The following is an 18324-nucleotide window of genomic DNA, read 5'->3' on the forward strand; positions in this document are numbered from 1 at the left end:
GTGATAGTGATGGCAGGTAGGAGACGAGCTTCTTCATCCCTACCATAGGAACTCATCTCATCTTTCACATACTAATTTTCTACATGTTAGTGCATTGTGAGAACCCTTCAGCTGTACAGATTAAGCATTGTGTAAAACAAACCCAAACGTTTGTTCATCCAAAACTCGCCCTGTGCCTCGAGGATTATCCTTGAAACTCTTTGTTTTTGTGGTCTCGAAACTCTTCTCCACTGAAATTCTCTGGCACAAACACGTTTTTTTATTGGCTCATGAGCTCATTTTAGGAGAATAATATACATAGAACGGATTTATCGCCACTGTAACATCCCAACAATAACAATAATATACATAGAACGGATTTATCGCCACTGTAACATCCCAACAATAACAATAGACCCGTTCCATGTAAATTCTATTTTAGACAATCAAACGTTTTTATTTTTTTCTTTCTAAGAAAGTGATTTTCACCCCCTTTTCAGAGACCCCGCTTTATTTATAATCATAAGGTTGAATAACTTAAACGAAATCAACCACCAAAATTAACAAAGTTATGTAACAAATTAAAAAAAGCGTGTGAAAATTACTTCTCTTTTTCTATTTCATATCTATTGTATATATAGGACATAGGAAAACAACAGCACGTAAAAACATGGTACTTTTTTCATTTTCTTTCACGAAAGGTACACAGCTGATAACTCCATTCACTGTCGAAGAAACCAAAAAAAGAGACAAAAATACGTGCTACGTAATCACTACAAAACAACAAGAGAGTTAGGGCAGAAAGGGGCAGTAGTTACAAAGTTCCAACAGAAGGTTACGAACTTCATTCCGACAGGATGGCAATCTCCCCATGAACTCGATCGGAGGCCCCCGCGCTTCATGAGCCTTCACGTTACAAAATTGTGTTTTATGTCGAAATGGGACCTTCATTTATCTTTGTTATCACCTTGTGGGAGTTGCAAACCCATTAGCCCAAGCAAATTGGAAGCAGGACCAGGAAGGCCTTGTTGACTAGAAAATGAATCGAGAAGACTCTTTACGAGATTCACATCCACATCCACAGGAGTGAAATCCTCCTCCATATCTTCTGTGGCATGCGACGTTCCCTGCATACACAAATTCAATTCATTTATCATCCCACAAACAAAAAGGTTATCTATTAAAACCAAGTTCATTTTGGAAGAAAAGTGCATGATTTAGTGCTAGTCCGAGGAATTAAGCAGGCCGTATCACTTCAGTAAGATCACATGTATAGCCACAAAGAAGAGTCTTGCTGAAAAATTTCAGTGAGACCACCACGTGTGACAAACAAAAAACTTTGAAAAGCTAAATTTATTTATTCATACGCAACCATATGAGGCCAAACATATAAGAATTAAAAAAATTCAACCATACCTCATCTTTCTTTGGAGCTTGTTCATCAGCACGAACAAAACTTTTCTTGAGGGTTGTAGATTTCAACTCTTCATTTAAAGCATCAGAATAAGAATGCATGAAAGTATCTTCTCCATCCTCACTTTCATCTTCGGACTCATCTGTGAATAGCAAACCAAGCAGCTTAACAACATTATGATCATGAACCTCAAATCAAAACATCACTCCATCAAAAAAAGCATCAGATAACAAAGTTGGGTCGTCCTTCAGATTGGTATAAAACTTGCGACATATCACTATAATCTTCTCTTTTTTTGCATGAAATTTCAGTTTTTACACAAGTGATGAAAGGAGAATCTTGGTTGTTGCTTCACAATTTCCATGAGCATGAACAACATAACTCGGTTTTCTTTGTTCGGGGTTTCAAGGGTTATGCCAAACATCCTTCTTTAGTTTATTAGATGATAGAGAGCAGACAAATAGAGGCATGAAAGGAATTAGACAGCAAGCTGTGCCTCTTTCCTTTAGAGGGAGGGCAATAGAATTCCATCTACAAGCTGAAATCGATTTTTCTGAAAGCCCTATAACAGTTTGTTGTGCATTCTAGAAAAGACTGCATGTCATTTCAAGAACATTTTAAATGTTGAGCATTTATTAGATAGTTGTTTAAATTTAACACAAAAGGCTTTCAATTAAACCTGTGTCCTTAGGAATGGTTTTCTTTTTGTTCCTTGTTTTTTTCCTTTTGGTGCGTGCACACAATTTACTCAAAGTTTTCAAATTTGAGACCATTACAATAACCGAAAAATTAAGTCTATTAAGGGAATGATAGAAAGATGTACAACTTACCGAAGTCCAAGTCGGATGAGGACCCTTCCTCATTATCATCATCACTAGGAGCATCCTCGTTGCCTTCAAACTTCATTATTGATTCTAGATCTTTATAGAAACGGTCCGCGTCAAAGTCCACTTCTTTTAGGTTCCTTCAAAAGAAGATTATAATATATAAAACAATCAACCGCGTGCTCATCTTTGAATCAGTTAATAAACTCACCAACATCTAAAAACTAACTTAACACAGAGTATACTCATAAGTGACCGGGAAACTTTATCAAATTCATGAACAACCAGAGCTTGGGAATAATCAATTCGCATAATCAAGCTTGTAGCTTAATATTGAGCTTGGTTCATCAAGGAAAGTCACTACACGTACTCACTCTAGATTACAACAGCAGTAAGACTGAGCAAAGCAAGAGCTACATGGGCTCAAAATCCACACTAAGTTTTAAGTAACTTTGCAGGTAACTTTTGTGACGCAATCTAATCCTACAATTACTGAACATACATCGAATCCAGCAAGCAGACTTTTTGCAACTGTAAACCTAGGAGATGCGAGTTTATTTCTTAGATAGGTGATACATTCTAAGGTCACTGCACTACATGATGGCAAATTGGAGCATTTAAAAATTAGCCGCCACCACTAGAAATATATGCTCATTAATGTTAATGTGATCTTATTTCTGTGTTTGCTGAAAAAAATGGGAACCAAACCCATGAACAATTGACATGGAAACACAAGTACACTAACCTGCTCTCGGGAACCTCAGCTCCCTCGTAGCTTGACATCTTCCGGACAAATGCCTGCATGGTTTTTGCTATATCACCCGGATTGAAACCATCAACGTTAGAACTGGATGATGGACCAGCATTGTCCTGCTCTTTTGACTTCTTTTTCTTTTTCTTTTTTGAGTCATAATGTTCCATCTCCTTTTGTCTCTCCAAAAGTTCTGAGTTCAACTCATCCTCTCCATTGTAAAGCCAAGAATCATCGTCAGAAGGCGGAACCTCTCGACCCCTAAAATTATCTGCTGAATTAGGTAAAGCCAGAATCTCATCTATGCGTCTCACTGGAGCACTCATCATCTCACTGCAAGAATGGTAACGCCTTAGTTAATTGCCAACACTATAAGAACACCAAAGATCCAATTAAGAACGGCATCTAAATGCAAATGACATTCAACCCAATTTAAGTTTTGCATCTAATATCGACATAAGCATAATGCTTATAACTAACATATTCACTATTCGTAAAACAACTATACTACCACCACAATGATAAAACCATATGTACCTTGCCCTCGAAAACAAAGCACTACTGCGATAATACTCCTCTGCATTCTGCATCAACCTCTGGTACTCTTTCGATCCGGGAAGCAACCCTTCAAAGTACCCACTCCTCTCCAAAGTCTCCTTAAATGCCTCCCAACTACTGCCTTTCCCTTCCAACCCTTCCTTTCTCCTCTGCTGATACATCATCTCCATCCCACACGCAATCTTCATCCCCAATTCGGCCTCCATAAACGCTGCCCCATCCTCGCTCCTACTCGGCATTGGATAACACTTGGGCGCCTGAAACGCCTGTTGCACCAGCTGAGCGTACATTGCCCTTGACATCTTCACCGATACGCACACCAACTCCTCCTCCCTCCCTCTGCTTAAGAACCTCTCCATTTTCGCCGCGTACTTCATAGTATCGATATCACGGTCGTAGAAACCCTCAACGGCCAAGGCAATCAGGCACGGTTCCTCACTCAACACCTGCGCCACCGCCGCGGGAACCCTAACCCTAACCACATGCATATTCCTCCTTGCCTTTTCCGGATACTCCAAAATCCGATTCTTCACCGCAAGCTGAACCGGTTCAGCAGCAATTGCCTCCTGCCCGAAATTCACAATGAAATTCAAGGAGTCGGTGAGGGTTGGGTTCGGGATTCGAGCTTTGGGGACGATGTGGAGTTGGCCTTGGCGAATAAACACGCGATTGAGGCTGTTTTGGGGGTTGAGCCACCGAGGGAGGTGGTAGGCGGCTTCGATGAGGAGGAACTCGCCGTCGGAATCCCAGACCCTGATGGAGAGGTCGCGGAAGGTGCAGGAGATATGGAAGAGAAGAAAGACGGTGAACCACTCGTCTTCGAAGTTGTCGGCGACGCGGAGCTTGCCATGGAGGTGGGGGAGGTGGGGGAGGTGGCGGTCGGCGGAGCAGAGACAAGAGGGTTTTGGGTGCGTGGATAGGGAGAGGGAGAAGGGTTCGTGCTGCCATATGTAGTCGGCAGTGAGGGGAGTGAGGGTTTGGAGGATTTGGAGGTGGAGGGATTGGAGGAAAGCGGTGGTGGTGGAGGAAGTCAGGGAGGAGTCGGGAAAGATGGCGTAGAAGACGGTGTCGTCCGGGAGTCTGGAGGCTTTTTGGGAGAAGATGGAGGAAGCTGATGGGCTGGGGTCTGGTGGTGGTGGTGCTGCCGCCGCCATTGTTTTGCTGTCTCAGTGTGTCACTCGGTGCTGCATATTAATTCTGTAGTTATGCCGCTTTTTATGAACGTTCTAGATTTTTTTTTTTTTTTTTAACACTTGACTCAAACCTTTTTCAAGGGGGTGGTAGAACACTCGAAACTAACGGAATAAATTATTATGAATAGTTGGAGTCTTAAGCCATCTCCAATTGGGCAGATAGTGTGTTTTATCCTTTTATTCTCCAAAAAATTAATATTTTAATAAATAATACATAATCATATTTCTTATAATCTTCAATTGATAGTCAAAGGATCATAGAGATCATTTTAGCTTCTTCACAAAAAATCGCCTCCAATAGAGGACCAAATGATTATAGTATGAAATGTGAAGAATTGAAATAAAATGAGATAAAATTGTTTAGAATGGTGAAAATATGTAAGAAATGATGTAGGAAAAAAAATTAGAAATTAAAAAAAAAAAAAAAAAAACACTTCCAAAAAAACAAAAGAAAAATGGGCCACGACCAAAAAAAAAAACCCTAAGCCCAAAACCGTAAAGTGAGTTGGGCAAATGGAAAAGAACAAAAAATAAAATGAAATTGGGCTAGACAGCGAGCTGGCTGGTTGGCTTATTTGGACCAGCCAGTTGGTCCTTTTTTGTCCAATAGGGCTTACGAGCCATTTGGTTTAGTCCTCGGTTGGAGACGGTTTTCGAGCTATTTTCATCTATCTAACCCTATGGACCTTTTGGTTGGAGATGGCCTAAAGATCTAATTATATCTTCAAACAAATCAATTCAGGTGGATTTTCAAAATAATGGTATCTAAAATTCAAATTTTAATTCCAATTAAAAAAGGTTGTCAGCCACAACATTCTTCTCCTGTAGGTATGAACCAACTCACAATTTGCTGTCCACCTTTAATAACTATTCATCTTTCTTTTCTTTTTCCTTTTTTTTCAGAAACCTTGTTAAATTTTGTCTATGATTTTATAAAACGGAACTTTAACGAAAAACTTCCAGTATTGTTTCCTTTAACAAAAAATTACATTTTTACACTAAAAAGTTAATCCTGATACTATTAACTTTACCCTTTATTTTGTCCTTATTGTTAAAACTCAAAGTTTTCAAGCCATTTTTATTAGTTTTCTTTTTATTCAATTCCTTGTATCTGACGACCGAAAATTGAGAGTTGTCTTAGAAGGTGTGTAGATAGTGTCACCCTTTATTTTATCTTCTATTTTAATGCAAATATATTGTTATATTAAAAAACAATATTTTCGTCTCACTCTTATGTTTATAGTTCAATGACGTTTGCCTAGCTAAGATACAACTATCTAATTTTATAATACGCACCAAAATCTAGATTCTTGCAAATGCCCAACTAAGATACAACTATCTAATTCTACAATCTCACCAAATTTTAGAATTCTATTCAATTGTTTTGTGTGTTTATCTCTAGAAATTTTGTACAGGACAAAAAGAAAGAAGAAGATGCGTTACGTTGGAAAGGAGGGTTCAATTATATAAGCTATTTTATATCCTTTCAAATACTTGTTGAATGTGTTTGAAAATACAAAGCAAACAGTTGAATCTCTTTATCCAAACGTTTTTAATATGGGGTACAATTTGGGCAAGCCCAAATCACAGCAACCAGCAGCCCAAGCATTATCCTCATTCCAACAAACCCAATTCTAATTACTAATCTAACTTGCAATTTACAAACCTATTATGCCACTTAAAATTACAGTCTAGTAGTAGTAGTGTTCTTTTTCACTTGTAAAAGAGATCTTAGATTCGATTTGTCAACATCACAAACAAGTTAGGTGTTTGTAGTCAGGAAAGTGTCGTTTTCCATATAAAAGAAAGAAAATGTCTTTGCCCTTAAGATCTTTTCTTTATCATTCATGAATAAATTTGCTTGCAACTCGTCATTCATAACGTTCGAATTTAAGACTCTTTACTTAGAAATGAAAGGAATGCTATTAGATTATAGTACTAAATAGCTCTGCCTTACATGAGTTAAACCAAAGACATTTCATCTACAAGTGGAGACAAATACTATTAAACCACGCTACCAACCTTTTAATTTAATTAAACTCAAACTTACGTAAAGAGGATAATGCTTGTTGAACCATAAATTTTCACAAAGTAAAAATAAATAAATACAAATATAAAAGAAGTGGAGTAGACGTGGAGTGTGGGGATTGCAGTGCCCTTTTGTTTTTTTTTTAGAGCTGCTAGACCCACCGTGTTGTTTTATTTTCCCATCCACATTATATTTACATTCACTATAAAAAGTTTAAAAATTAAAATATTATTTTCCCACCCACTATTATTCCTAAAATAACCCTATATATAATTAGAGATAAATTTCTCTTAAAAAAAGAATATAAACAAATAATATTACTCTCTTCTAAAAGCCAGGAAAAAAAAATACCGTTTCCTTTCCAAATTCCAATTGGGGTGGGAATGAAGAATTCTGCGTTTTCATTCTTTGCTATTCCCCTTTTGTTTTCTTTTTCAAATGCATTTTCCATTTTTGCCACATATGTTGGAGATTCTCTTATTTTGTCGCACATTTTTACTTTCTGGGTTCGTTGTAGTTTTGTAAGTTATTGGTTAATTTGTTCAGAGTGATATGTGAACAGTGGTTTGGAGCTTTTGGTCCCTCCTCCTCCTCCATGCCCTTCGTCTTCTCTCTCCTCTCTCCTCTGTGTTTCTTACTCTAAAATACCAAAAACGAAATAAACCCACAAACCCTAACCCCCAATGTTGATGTTCCTCTGCATGTAATGTGACAACCCGTTCCAAATTTTACGTTTTTATTTTATTTTTAAAAGCGTGAATTTACGAAATTGCCCTAGAGGCAAGGACTTTGACTTTCGTTGACCATCGACTTGAGAGATGTGGGACTTATTCTTTTAGCATATCCTCGTAATACTCGTTGGTACGAATGTATAGGCGAAAGCCGTTTGCGAGTCCGGATTATAACGGTATAGTTACGGACGTTCGAAATTGGTTATTCAAGGTTTAGTGTTAATTAAATTAAATCCCCAATCAGAAATTGGTTATTCAAGGTGAAGCCCAATCAGAAATGGAAGAAAAGAAAGAAAGAAAAAAAAAAGATTGGGCGAGTTGCCCAATCGGGAAAGATGAGAGAAGAGAGATGAGGACACTAACCAACCAGAGGAGAGAACAGGAGTGAAAGGAGGGAGAAGGAGAAGGAGGGGAAGTCGGGTTCCCTTGACCCGCAACACGTTTTCAACCCGGTCGGCAACACCTCCATTTTCGACGATTTTCACCCATTTTTCCGACGAATTGCTTTCATAAACCTCTTGAGAACTCCTCCATAACCTTCCCTCTATCCATTCCATCTCAAATTTGGAGAGATTTGGCCTTGAAAATAGAGAAATTCGCAAGAAGGGGAGCGGCGGCTTTGGCTTCGAATCACCCAATCCCGAAGCAATTTCTTTCAATTTCCACCACCCATAGCATCCTCTTGAGGCCTAGAACAAAGCCCAAGCAATGGTTTGGATGACGGAGTTGTTTTGGAGTCGGATTGAACACACCTACAACCTAGGGTTCCGCACGGTTTTGGTGAAGTTGAGGTACTTCCAAGCCAATTTGGCCTTGGCCACAGGTATAAAGTTTACTCTACTCACTGAGATCTTTATTTCTGTAAATTTTGGTAATTTTTGGAAATAGTTGGATTTTCCAGCGAGTTGGGGCGGCCGACTGCCACCCGCGGCGGCGCGTGCGGCAGCGCGTGGCCAGTGGGCCGCAAATGCTATTTTTAGGCTATATCTAATGTCTTGAATTCAGTTTTTTCATTTGAATGACGTAGGTTGATCGTTGGAACCTAAATTTGTTACGATACGTTACTTAATAAAAATGGGAATCGATGATCCGACCGTTGGATCGTCACCAAAATTGGATACATTATAATACGTAATATTTAAAGATCATAGGAATTTATGGATCGGGAATCCGACTTACGGATCTTCCTGAATTGGATTTGTAAGTTAGTAAAATAAATGTTCACGACCACTTGTTTTAGGCAATTGGCAGAGATCTGACCGTTGGATCGTAATGAAATTTTAATATGTTATTCTAGAAACATATTGTGGATCGTTGGGAGTTGCGGATTAGAAATCTGATATGCGGATCTTCCGGGTCAAGTTATACAGGGTTGTAAACCCTACCGTCGATCTTTGATCGACGGTTGACTTGTGGTCAATGGGTCTCAAACTATTTTAGAATGTCGTTGAGGTTGTGTTTTATGTGAATTACGTATTCTACGGATAAGAGTTCTGAGATGTGATTTGATAATTGGCCACAGGGACCGATCATTCAGGACGCCTCGATGCGTGCGCTAGAGAAGCATAGCATGGACTCCAAGTGAGTGGATCTTTTCCTTTTTATTGTACATATTATTGAGAGTTCTATCGACACTTTTAAATTGATTAGGTATATTACCTTCATATAATTATTGTGAATTCTTGAAGTACCTATATGAACTACGAATGACTTGATCCCTGTTTAGGGTACGTAGGCAGTCTAACGAGACGTTAGATGCAGCCATAAAATATTTGAGACAAAAGCCTTGCTTGGGAAATTGAGAAATGCGAAGGAAATTGGTAAAGGCAAGTTTTAGTTTTGTGAATTAGTTAGTTAAATTAGTGTTAATTGGGTTGTCATGGATAATTATCCCTGAAAATAAGTAGTTCGGGAGTAGGGCGTTATTGATTGTACACTTCACACCGTATTGTTTATAATTGAGAATGCTACGACATGGTTGAGTATTAGATTGCATCATGGTATATCAATATGTATATTACTTGCATATAATTATTGGGAATGCTTTCAAGTGCAAAGGTGAACTCAGGACACCTAGGTAAGTTCAGGTGAGTTTATGGTATTAGTTGAATCGATTGAGTTATAGCATGACTACAGTTATGTGTTAGGCAACTTCGATACTGTCATACTGGTTGCCATGAGTTGCACATGTTATATTGAGATGCATTGAGAGCTTATACACCTGCACCCCGGTGTTAGTGCTCCCGCCCGTGGCCAGGGCACAGTTCTTCATATGATGTTCACCTCCCGCACCTTACGCTCACCTTGGATTCAAGGTAGGTGCACAGTCCTGTCGTACAGACCACTTTAGGTGGTTCCGACTCGTAGGTGACCCGCGATTATTCGCACAGTCTTCACGTGATTGTAGCACTTGAGCGTATTTATTTACACCCAGTCCTGTCGTACAGACCACTTTAGGTGGTTCCGACTCGTGTGCAGGTATACTTATTGAGCTATTTGCTAGCCAGAATTGATGAGATATGGATAAGTCGTACAGGTCACTATAGGTGACTCCGACTTATATGCTAGCCAGGATTGATGAGATATAGATAAGTCGTACATGTCACTATATGTGACTCTGACTTATATGCTAGCCAGGATTGATGAGATATGGATAAGTCGTATAGGTCACTATAGGTGACTCCGACTTATATGCTAGCCATGATTGATGAGATATGGATAAGTTGTACTTGTCATTTTAGATGACTCTGACTGATATATCACTTTGTATTGATTTAGTTCATTTGGCCTACTTATTAATATATGGTGGAGTTGATGGCAAACCGTGGTTTTGGTCATTTCTGAGTATGGTTTGGATATATGTATATATATTGTACTGTCTTACGGAAAACGATACGGGTTTTACATTTAGGGGCATTACTTTTAGAGAGGTAATAACTTTGGGAAGCTTGGTTTTATTGCTTATTCACACCTTATGTTTAATGCCCTCAAGGTTTTAGCTGCTGAGTTTGTATCGACAAGAATCTGTGGCAAATCTTAGTTTTATTGCTTGTCTCTTTGTTATACGAACAAGGAACTTGAGAAGTAAGCACAAGGGCATGGACACTTTATGTGCCATGATTCTTCACTTACAAATTGTTGTATGAAGAAATGAGAGTTGCCTTGAACAACTCTTGAAAGTTTGTTATTATGTTTAGAACATAATGGTTGGTTGACAAAAATAGTCCATTTATATGGACTTATGATGATTTTGAATCATTGAGTGTTGAAGTGTTAAACCACTTAACGAGACGGAAACTAGGCAAGGACTTCACTTTTGTGTCCCTATCTTAATGGTTCACTAAGTTTATTGTAAACTATATAGTGAACAATAACCGCACGCTCTCCAAATCGTTTGATGTGTATAACACATTTGAAATAAGTTTCAAGAGAGATAGTGGGAGTTTAGGGACCATGACTATTGTAGTCAAATGAAGAAAGCAAAAATAACTCCAAGGGAACAAACTTTCTTTATGAAAGGATGGACATTGGAAGGGGTATTTGCAAGAAATGTCTTGCAAGTGTCAAGAACGCACCTTTCGAAGGTATTGTAAAATGGTCTTGAATAGTTCAAAACAGTTGGTTCTTCTACTTGAATGTTTGATTCTGTATTAGTAACTATGTTTTACAATTGTTGTAAAAGTGTGCTAATAAAAAGTAGAAGATTAATGAGAGAAGAGAAAGTACTTCACATTCGGAAAGTGAATAAAATATAGATCTCTACGAAAGCGGATTGTACTTACTTCCTCATATGAACTACCAAAGAAATTGGAAAATACTAAAGATTGTCTTTACATTCCAATTTTAAGGAACTTAAATCCGTCACTATAGTAGAGATGGATGAATGTTTTGTTTGACAAAACATTGTTCTTTATTAATCAATAATTAGATTATTGTAATTTAATTGGTTGTCTCTATAGTAGAGATGATGTGGTAGTTTAACTGTTTAGAATACGATGATGCTTAAAACCCAAAAGGTTGCAAGGTAGTGACTAATCCCAACTGAGTTGTGATACCTCTAAAACATAAGTTATGAGTTGGTCATAGATGGATGCTTTGGATCGTTAGATCCGGATCCAATACCTTCTTGTTAAAATTGTATAGAGGCGAAATGTTCGAATCTTTATTCTTTTGGAAAGAAGAAAGAATCACAAAGTTGTTGAGGTTAATTCACTTAGATATTAGTGGCACTTGTCCACAACATAATACTACTCATGATTGTATGACATTCACCGAAGATCACTCTCGGTTGGACTATAGTTTATTTTGAATAAACACAAGTCCGAATACTTTGCAAAAGGTTTCAAAGAATTCAAGAAATGTAAGTTGATGAGTAAGATGTCTAAAGTATTTACCTCCTTGGATTTGATCCAAGGAAAGATAACACTTTAGATGAGTTTCCTTGAAAGATATCAAGGAAAATGGCATCATAAGATAATGAATATCTCCATTAGGAGAAGAACGAACTTGAATAAAATTTAGTTCGTTGGATGTTATCTATTACCCATATATAGGATATATATACTTCTAAAACAATATGATTGTCAATTAGAAGATCTTCCAAAATTTTCATAACTCCATAAGATGTAGTTGGAAAGAAAGACAAATCTTAAACATGTTAAGATTTGGGGTTGTGTGCTAATAAGCAATATTTGTTTGATATGATCAACAAATATAACAACCTAGTTCCTACACCACAAGCTCCAAGGTAGTCGAGAAGGATTTATAAATCGTCTCAGTTGAATGGTTTGAACTTTATGACTATGTCATAAAGTTACACCTCTTAATTCGAAAGAAATAAGAATGAAAATCCTTATGACTACACTTAGTGGGAGCTATAAGCATCTTATGAGAAAAAGGATCAAATCGTTTGATTTCTCATAAAGATGTAAATGAATCTTTTGTTTACTAGGTTTACAAAAGATTAGTGGGAGTTAATCATATTCCTAAATTTGAATATATATACATGATATATATTAATTTTGAAAATGAAAGGAATTCTTCATCGTTAAAGTTATGACTTTAAACATTCTATAATGATAGAATGTATATGGGAGATATAGTCTATGGGATGGAAATCTATAATGATATATTTCAAGATATAATTGGATTATATCAATCCCTAAAATAGACAAGAGATGCTAGGAAGTTTCTCATATGATGATAAACTTCAATTAGAATGACAATTCTAGTGAGACTAGGAAGTTGTTCTTCTCAAAGGGAATGTACCCTTTGACTCCCAAAGAAATAATGCGTAAATAGAATCCTTTATGCATACGCAGAAAGGTGATTTATGTATTTCATATTGTATGAAAACATTGATATAAGTTGTACCTAGAACAGTACAAGATGATATCAGTGCAAGCCCAGGATCTTAACCATGGCAACTGTCAAGTGAATCCTTAGGTATTTAAGAAATACTAAGGATGGATTCCTCAAGAATGAGGAAGAATTAGAGTAACGTAATGGAAGCGTAAATGTATTAGATTATGAATCTAATCCATCATAGAATATCTCTTCATTGTGAATGAAGTGATAATGAGATATCTCTTTATTATGACTAAAGAGATATTTTGGTGGAAACGTTAAAAGTAATGACTTTAATGTGTTCCATCATGTATGCAAAATATATTGCCATATAGAAGCTTACAACATTGTTGTTTGGATGGGAAAGTTCATTTATGAACTCTCCATTCGGTTCCAACCAGAAAGTGTATGACACTAATGGGGCGATAGCTCAAGCCAGGGAATCAATGTCTCATCAAGGTCCGAACTCAAATGAGAGACTGAACCACATGATTGAGAATCATGTATAATGGTGACGTCGTTATTCTCAAGGTTGCTTCTATGGATAACATATAGATATCCATTGTCTAGGCCTACTACTCAGCCATTTATGAAATGACTACAGAAGAGGTATCATCACTGATGACTAAGCTGATTGGCTCTAGTGCAAGTGGGAGATTGTTGGAAATGTGCCCTAAAACCAATCATATGATGATACTTTATGGACATTTCACATGTTAAACTAATCTAGTTTAATATTAAGGGCAAAGATTATTGTTTGAGCCGTCTCATATAAATGTTATATGCTTAAACGATAAGTCCAAGGAATATGTGATTGGAAGAATGCGATCTAAAGAAGTTAGATTCATGATAAGTCACACTTTGCATGCATTTATATCTTCCTTATTTGGCGTCTTTGTGATTGTTTTAGATTGAACTAGTTGCATTTTACATTATTTGGTGTTAGTGTGCAGCCAAGTGTGAATTTGGATCAAAGGGAAAGCAAATGAAGTAAAAACATTCCAGAAAAGATGTGAAGTGTTAAGAGATGCAATTCGGCCATATTGGGTGATTTTAAACAAGGCAAAAACATTGAAGTCAATTATGTGGTTCCAACACCAAAACATGCATTCACATGCATGTTCACAACCTTGGCCGTGCATTCCACTACTTGTCCATCTCCCTTGTGCGCCAAAACCATCCACTTCCATTACTTAATCTACTCAGCCACATTTTCACCATGATCACAACCTGGCCGTGCACTTCCATATGATTGCAAGTCAGATTATACACTTCTAAACACCAAACATGCAGTCACATGCATGATAACATTCATTCCGTGCATTCCATTACCTTCCTCATACTTCATCTTTGCAGAAATCCACATGCTTGCACATTTCCCTTTTGTTATTCACCCATTATTCCAGAAAATCACTCATTCCTTGTTCATGTCGTGTGCTTTATTCCCATTTCCAGATTTGTACAAACAATTTCTGGTGCTCCAATTCACCTTTGCAGGTTCCACTCACTTGTTGCAGCAAGGGCACATGCTTCTTTAAATACATTAACACATACTTGCAGATCTTGTCCATGCCATGCGTCCACTACCTTAGAAACCCATCATTCCAGCTGACTTATGCTCTGCCATCTGAGTTAAACAAATTCCAGATCCAATCTGAATGTTGGGGACACATTCCTTTCTATAAAACAAGTCTCACTTCACCAAGAGGGGGTTCCGCAGGTTCTTATTCATTTTTCAGTCCATTACACACGCAAAAACCTCTCCCATTTCACTTCATTTTCTCTCCATTTCTGTCCCAAGGGCAGAAACCATTCAACCATAACCAATATACCTTCATCCGCACCACATTTGGAACACCAACACCGAAGGCACTCTTCAAGGAATTCAACATCAGTTTTTGCTTCAAGGGTTTCTTCTTATTAATTCTATGTTCATTCATGTTTTATATTTTTATGTTAAATCTTTTGTAAACATGAATTGTAACTAATCCTCCTCTAGGGATTCGATGTAACCTTGCAAAGTTTGCCATGTAATTAAGTTAGAATGCTCAGTTTGTCCATCTATTTCTTGTTTCATTCTCTGATTTAATGGTAAATTAGTGTGTTGATTTTAATGTTTGATCATCATTTGAATTAATCACTAAGTTGTGTAGCCAAGATTAAAGCACACATCATGCATAATCTTGGTAGATATGTGAATGAATGAAGGGAATGTTTAGCAAACATCCTGCCGAGTTTTTCCCTTTGGTTTTATGAAAGTTTCTTGTGCATTACATACTCTTGATTATGAACCAAAATTGCACATCACAACTAGGTTCATGATTAGAGACATTTGATCAAATCCACACATCATATGGTTGATCATGTCCAAGTGAAACAAACTCAAGAAATAGGTAGATGAATGAGTACAAACTAACTTAACAAACATGGACTTGGTTTAGCAATGGTGAAACCGAATCCCTAGCTTCATCTCCATTGGTACTATCTCATTTTATTAGTTGTTGAGTCATTTATTTGTGTTTACTTCACTTTCTTATACTTTCAAATTACAACAACAAATCTGCCTATTTAGACTAGTTGATTCAATTCTTAATCTGCCGAGTTTTGGTTAGTTCGATTCATTTCTTAGAATTCTTGCAAAACAAGTAATTACATAGGTCCAATTAGTCCCTGTGGATTCGACACCCTTGCTTGTGCCATTATACTAAACATATTCTAGCATTAGGAAGGAATAATACATCAACAATTCATGAGACCATTCTTTCGTTGACACATCCTAAACGTTCCTGATCATAGGATTGTCAATTGGGCATTGACAGTCCGTTAAGATCAGTACGTGCTATGTCTTCTCTCAGGGAGAGTGACTAGTCTCGAGTCATTAATGTGTGTGACATCAAGACAAGTACGTAGGTGCTCAATAGAGAATGAGTTCACTGAACACGATCAACGAAGAGTTCTCATATTCATGTCACATGAGAACTCATGGTTGGGATAATGCAAATTAGTCTTTTGACCTGAGGCATCACATTTGTCTTGTGGTTAGGTCCTTAATCTTTGATTATGTCAAAGTCACTCCATCAGGAGGGTGTTCACGGCATCGTTGGGGTTAAGCCACTTAGCCATGGAGGCAAGTGAATGCGCAACAAGGGATCTCTAACCTTCAAACTGTTTGAGGGAGAATACTCTATGATATGATTTAGAATCTCTGGCCAGAGTATGAATGAGGTGTTGGAATGTGTTCCAAATCACATTCAAGGTAATCATATAAGCACAAGACTCACATTGGATAGTAGACATGAATAACCTATCAAACCAAACAATGTGGTCAAGAGTATTGTATTAGAGAAAGACCGTATTGCATTTGTAATCCTAAAACTGAATAGGTTCTCCACCTCTTCTGATTAACTTGGGTAACCATGACATGCTGCTAGGCGTCAACCATGGTTTGTGGAAGCCCTAAAAGAGTATTATCACTAACGGGAGAATTGAAAGTAAGTTTCAATTCACAATCGATTTGAAAGAGTTTGAATCGCCCACTGCCTCGCTAAAAGGAACCTAATGGATCGTACACCGTGTAAGGTAGAGATTGAAGATTCAACGGAGATGAGTAAGAATAATTAAATGGTTTAATTATTTATGGCAAGAATTAATTAATATGTTAATTAATCAAACGAATAAGTTCGTTAAAGACCTCGGGATAGTTTTGGACCTTAAGGCCCAATGGGCTTCGAACGTCAAGTCCATTGACTTAAGTTGTATGACAACTTAATGAATAATGATTCACAAAGGCCCAAATAGCCCAATAAATCCCCTTAAATTCGGCCATTTAGAGGAGGGTAGTGAACTTGGCTTAATTGCAAGTTTGCCACTCCATTGTGAGGTGGTATAAAGACATCTTTATAGCCATTTCATCCTTAGGGTTTTTCTAAGGAAAAAAGATGAGAACAAACTCTCCTTTCTCTCTAAAATGGCCGGCCACTCTTGAGGAAAACATCTAGCAATCTTACTTCCTCAAGGTCACTCATTTCTTCTCCAATCTTACCTTGGTGTGGAGACTTAGAGGTTCTCAATTTTGGGAACTTGGAGAAACCTTTTCATCCATCCAAATCCATGGATCTAAGATGCAAGGAATGAAGGCCCTCTCTTTGGGTGATTAGCCTTTGCTTATGCAAAGAGGAATCTACGAAGGTATTGATTTCTCAACTCACTTTGTTTTGAGTTGAGTCTTGGTTCACCTATCTACTAGGCTTTGAAGTTCATGGGTTAAGTTTTGTTTTTGAGTGCATATAAACATGATTCCGCCTTTTAATTGTTAATTGCATGTTGTTGATGTTGCTCAAATGAACTTGTTTTTCACAAATATTCCTTCAGAATTCTCATAGGAAAACGTGAAACAAATTGCACCCTAACCTAATGCAAATTCAAATACAAAATCACAAGGCTATGCTTCAATTGTACGATGTCGACAAATTAAGATGACCCGCATAAAATTATCTTTTACCTCTTCGACGGAAACATAATCATCTACTTCTTCAATAGAAACGTCATATTCTAAGTTCATTCTTTTTGCTTTCTTTGAATGATTTTGATTTCTCCGAATGAAAGGAGATGGGAATGATGAGTTAGGGTTTAAGGGAGACAAATTTTCTAAACATAGCGTGAGAGTTATCACGCCTAAACTTTTCTTTTTTCTTTTTTTTTATAAAAAAAAAAAGAAAAAAAAAAGAAAAAAGTAATGCAAAAGGGGTAACTAAGATCCTTATTAGTCATTTTACTAGTGGACAAATTTGTGATTAAAAAATTCATAAAAAGATGGGTGGGAAGATAAGACATTAGGGTGAGAATAACACCTTCTTTTTTTATTTATTTATTTATTTTTTTAAGGGAGTGAAAACAATATGGAAGTTGTTGTTTTATCCCTATATATATATATATATATATATATATATATAATAGGGGATAAAATCACGTTTTGAAACTTCAAGAAGTAGTTTGCTTCTAGAACAATCCTATAGTCCCACGTCTTCAATTAGAGCAACGTAGTGGCTCTTCCAAACCGCTCCACTTTGTGAAAATGGCAAGCAACTGCTCCATGTCTACTTTCTATAAAAAGGATGTGATCCAAAAGCAGGGGACAGGGTACGGAGAAGACAACAGAGAATAATGGACGACAAAGAAGAACAAAGCAAGAAAGCAAGGGAGAAAAAAGATAGCGACAGAAAAAACGCTGCAAAAATTGAAAGACAATAGAGAAGAACAGACGGCAGAAATCTTGAGAGAGTTGGAGAGAAATCAAAGAAGTGAAGTGCTGCGGAAATTCAAAGAGACAAGGGCAAACAGAGAAGTGGATACACAGCAAAGGAAAGCAACAAAGCATTTAAAGGTATAAATCCATCCTTCTAAATCTTTCTTTGTTTGGTTTCTCTTGGCTTTGCAGGAAAAAAAAAGAAGAAGCAATTTGCTTCTTCAACCTCTCCCATTCCCCTGAAGCAAAAATGG

General features: G+C 37.2%; 1 protein-coding gene across 1 annotated transcript; it reads right to left on the reverse strand.

The window, feature by feature from the left end:
- Positions 1-642: 642 nt before the first annotated feature.
- On the reverse strand, positions 643-4831 carry LOC137715307 (suppressor-like protein). The gene is made up of 5 exons (XM_068454588.2): positions 3506-4831; positions 2963-3301; positions 2224-2357; positions 1396-1535; positions 643-1106 (listed from the first exon to the last, which is right to left on the reverse strand). The coding sequence occupies exons 1-5, from the start codon at positions 4678-4680 to the stop codon at positions 927-929; spliced, it is 1968 nt and encodes a 655-aa protein (XP_068310689.2). The 5' UTR covers positions 4681-4831; the 3' UTR covers positions 643-926.
- Positions 4832-18324: the final 13493 nt, after the last annotated feature.

The sequence above is a fragment of the Pyrus communis genome, chromosome 3 (assembly GCF_041283825.1).
Source record: "Pyrus communis isolate YQ-2024b chromosome 3, ASM4128382v1, whole genome shotgun sequence".
NCBI classification, from domain to species: Eukaryota; Viridiplantae; Streptophyta; class Magnoliopsida; order Rosales; family Rosaceae; genus Pyrus; species Pyrus communis.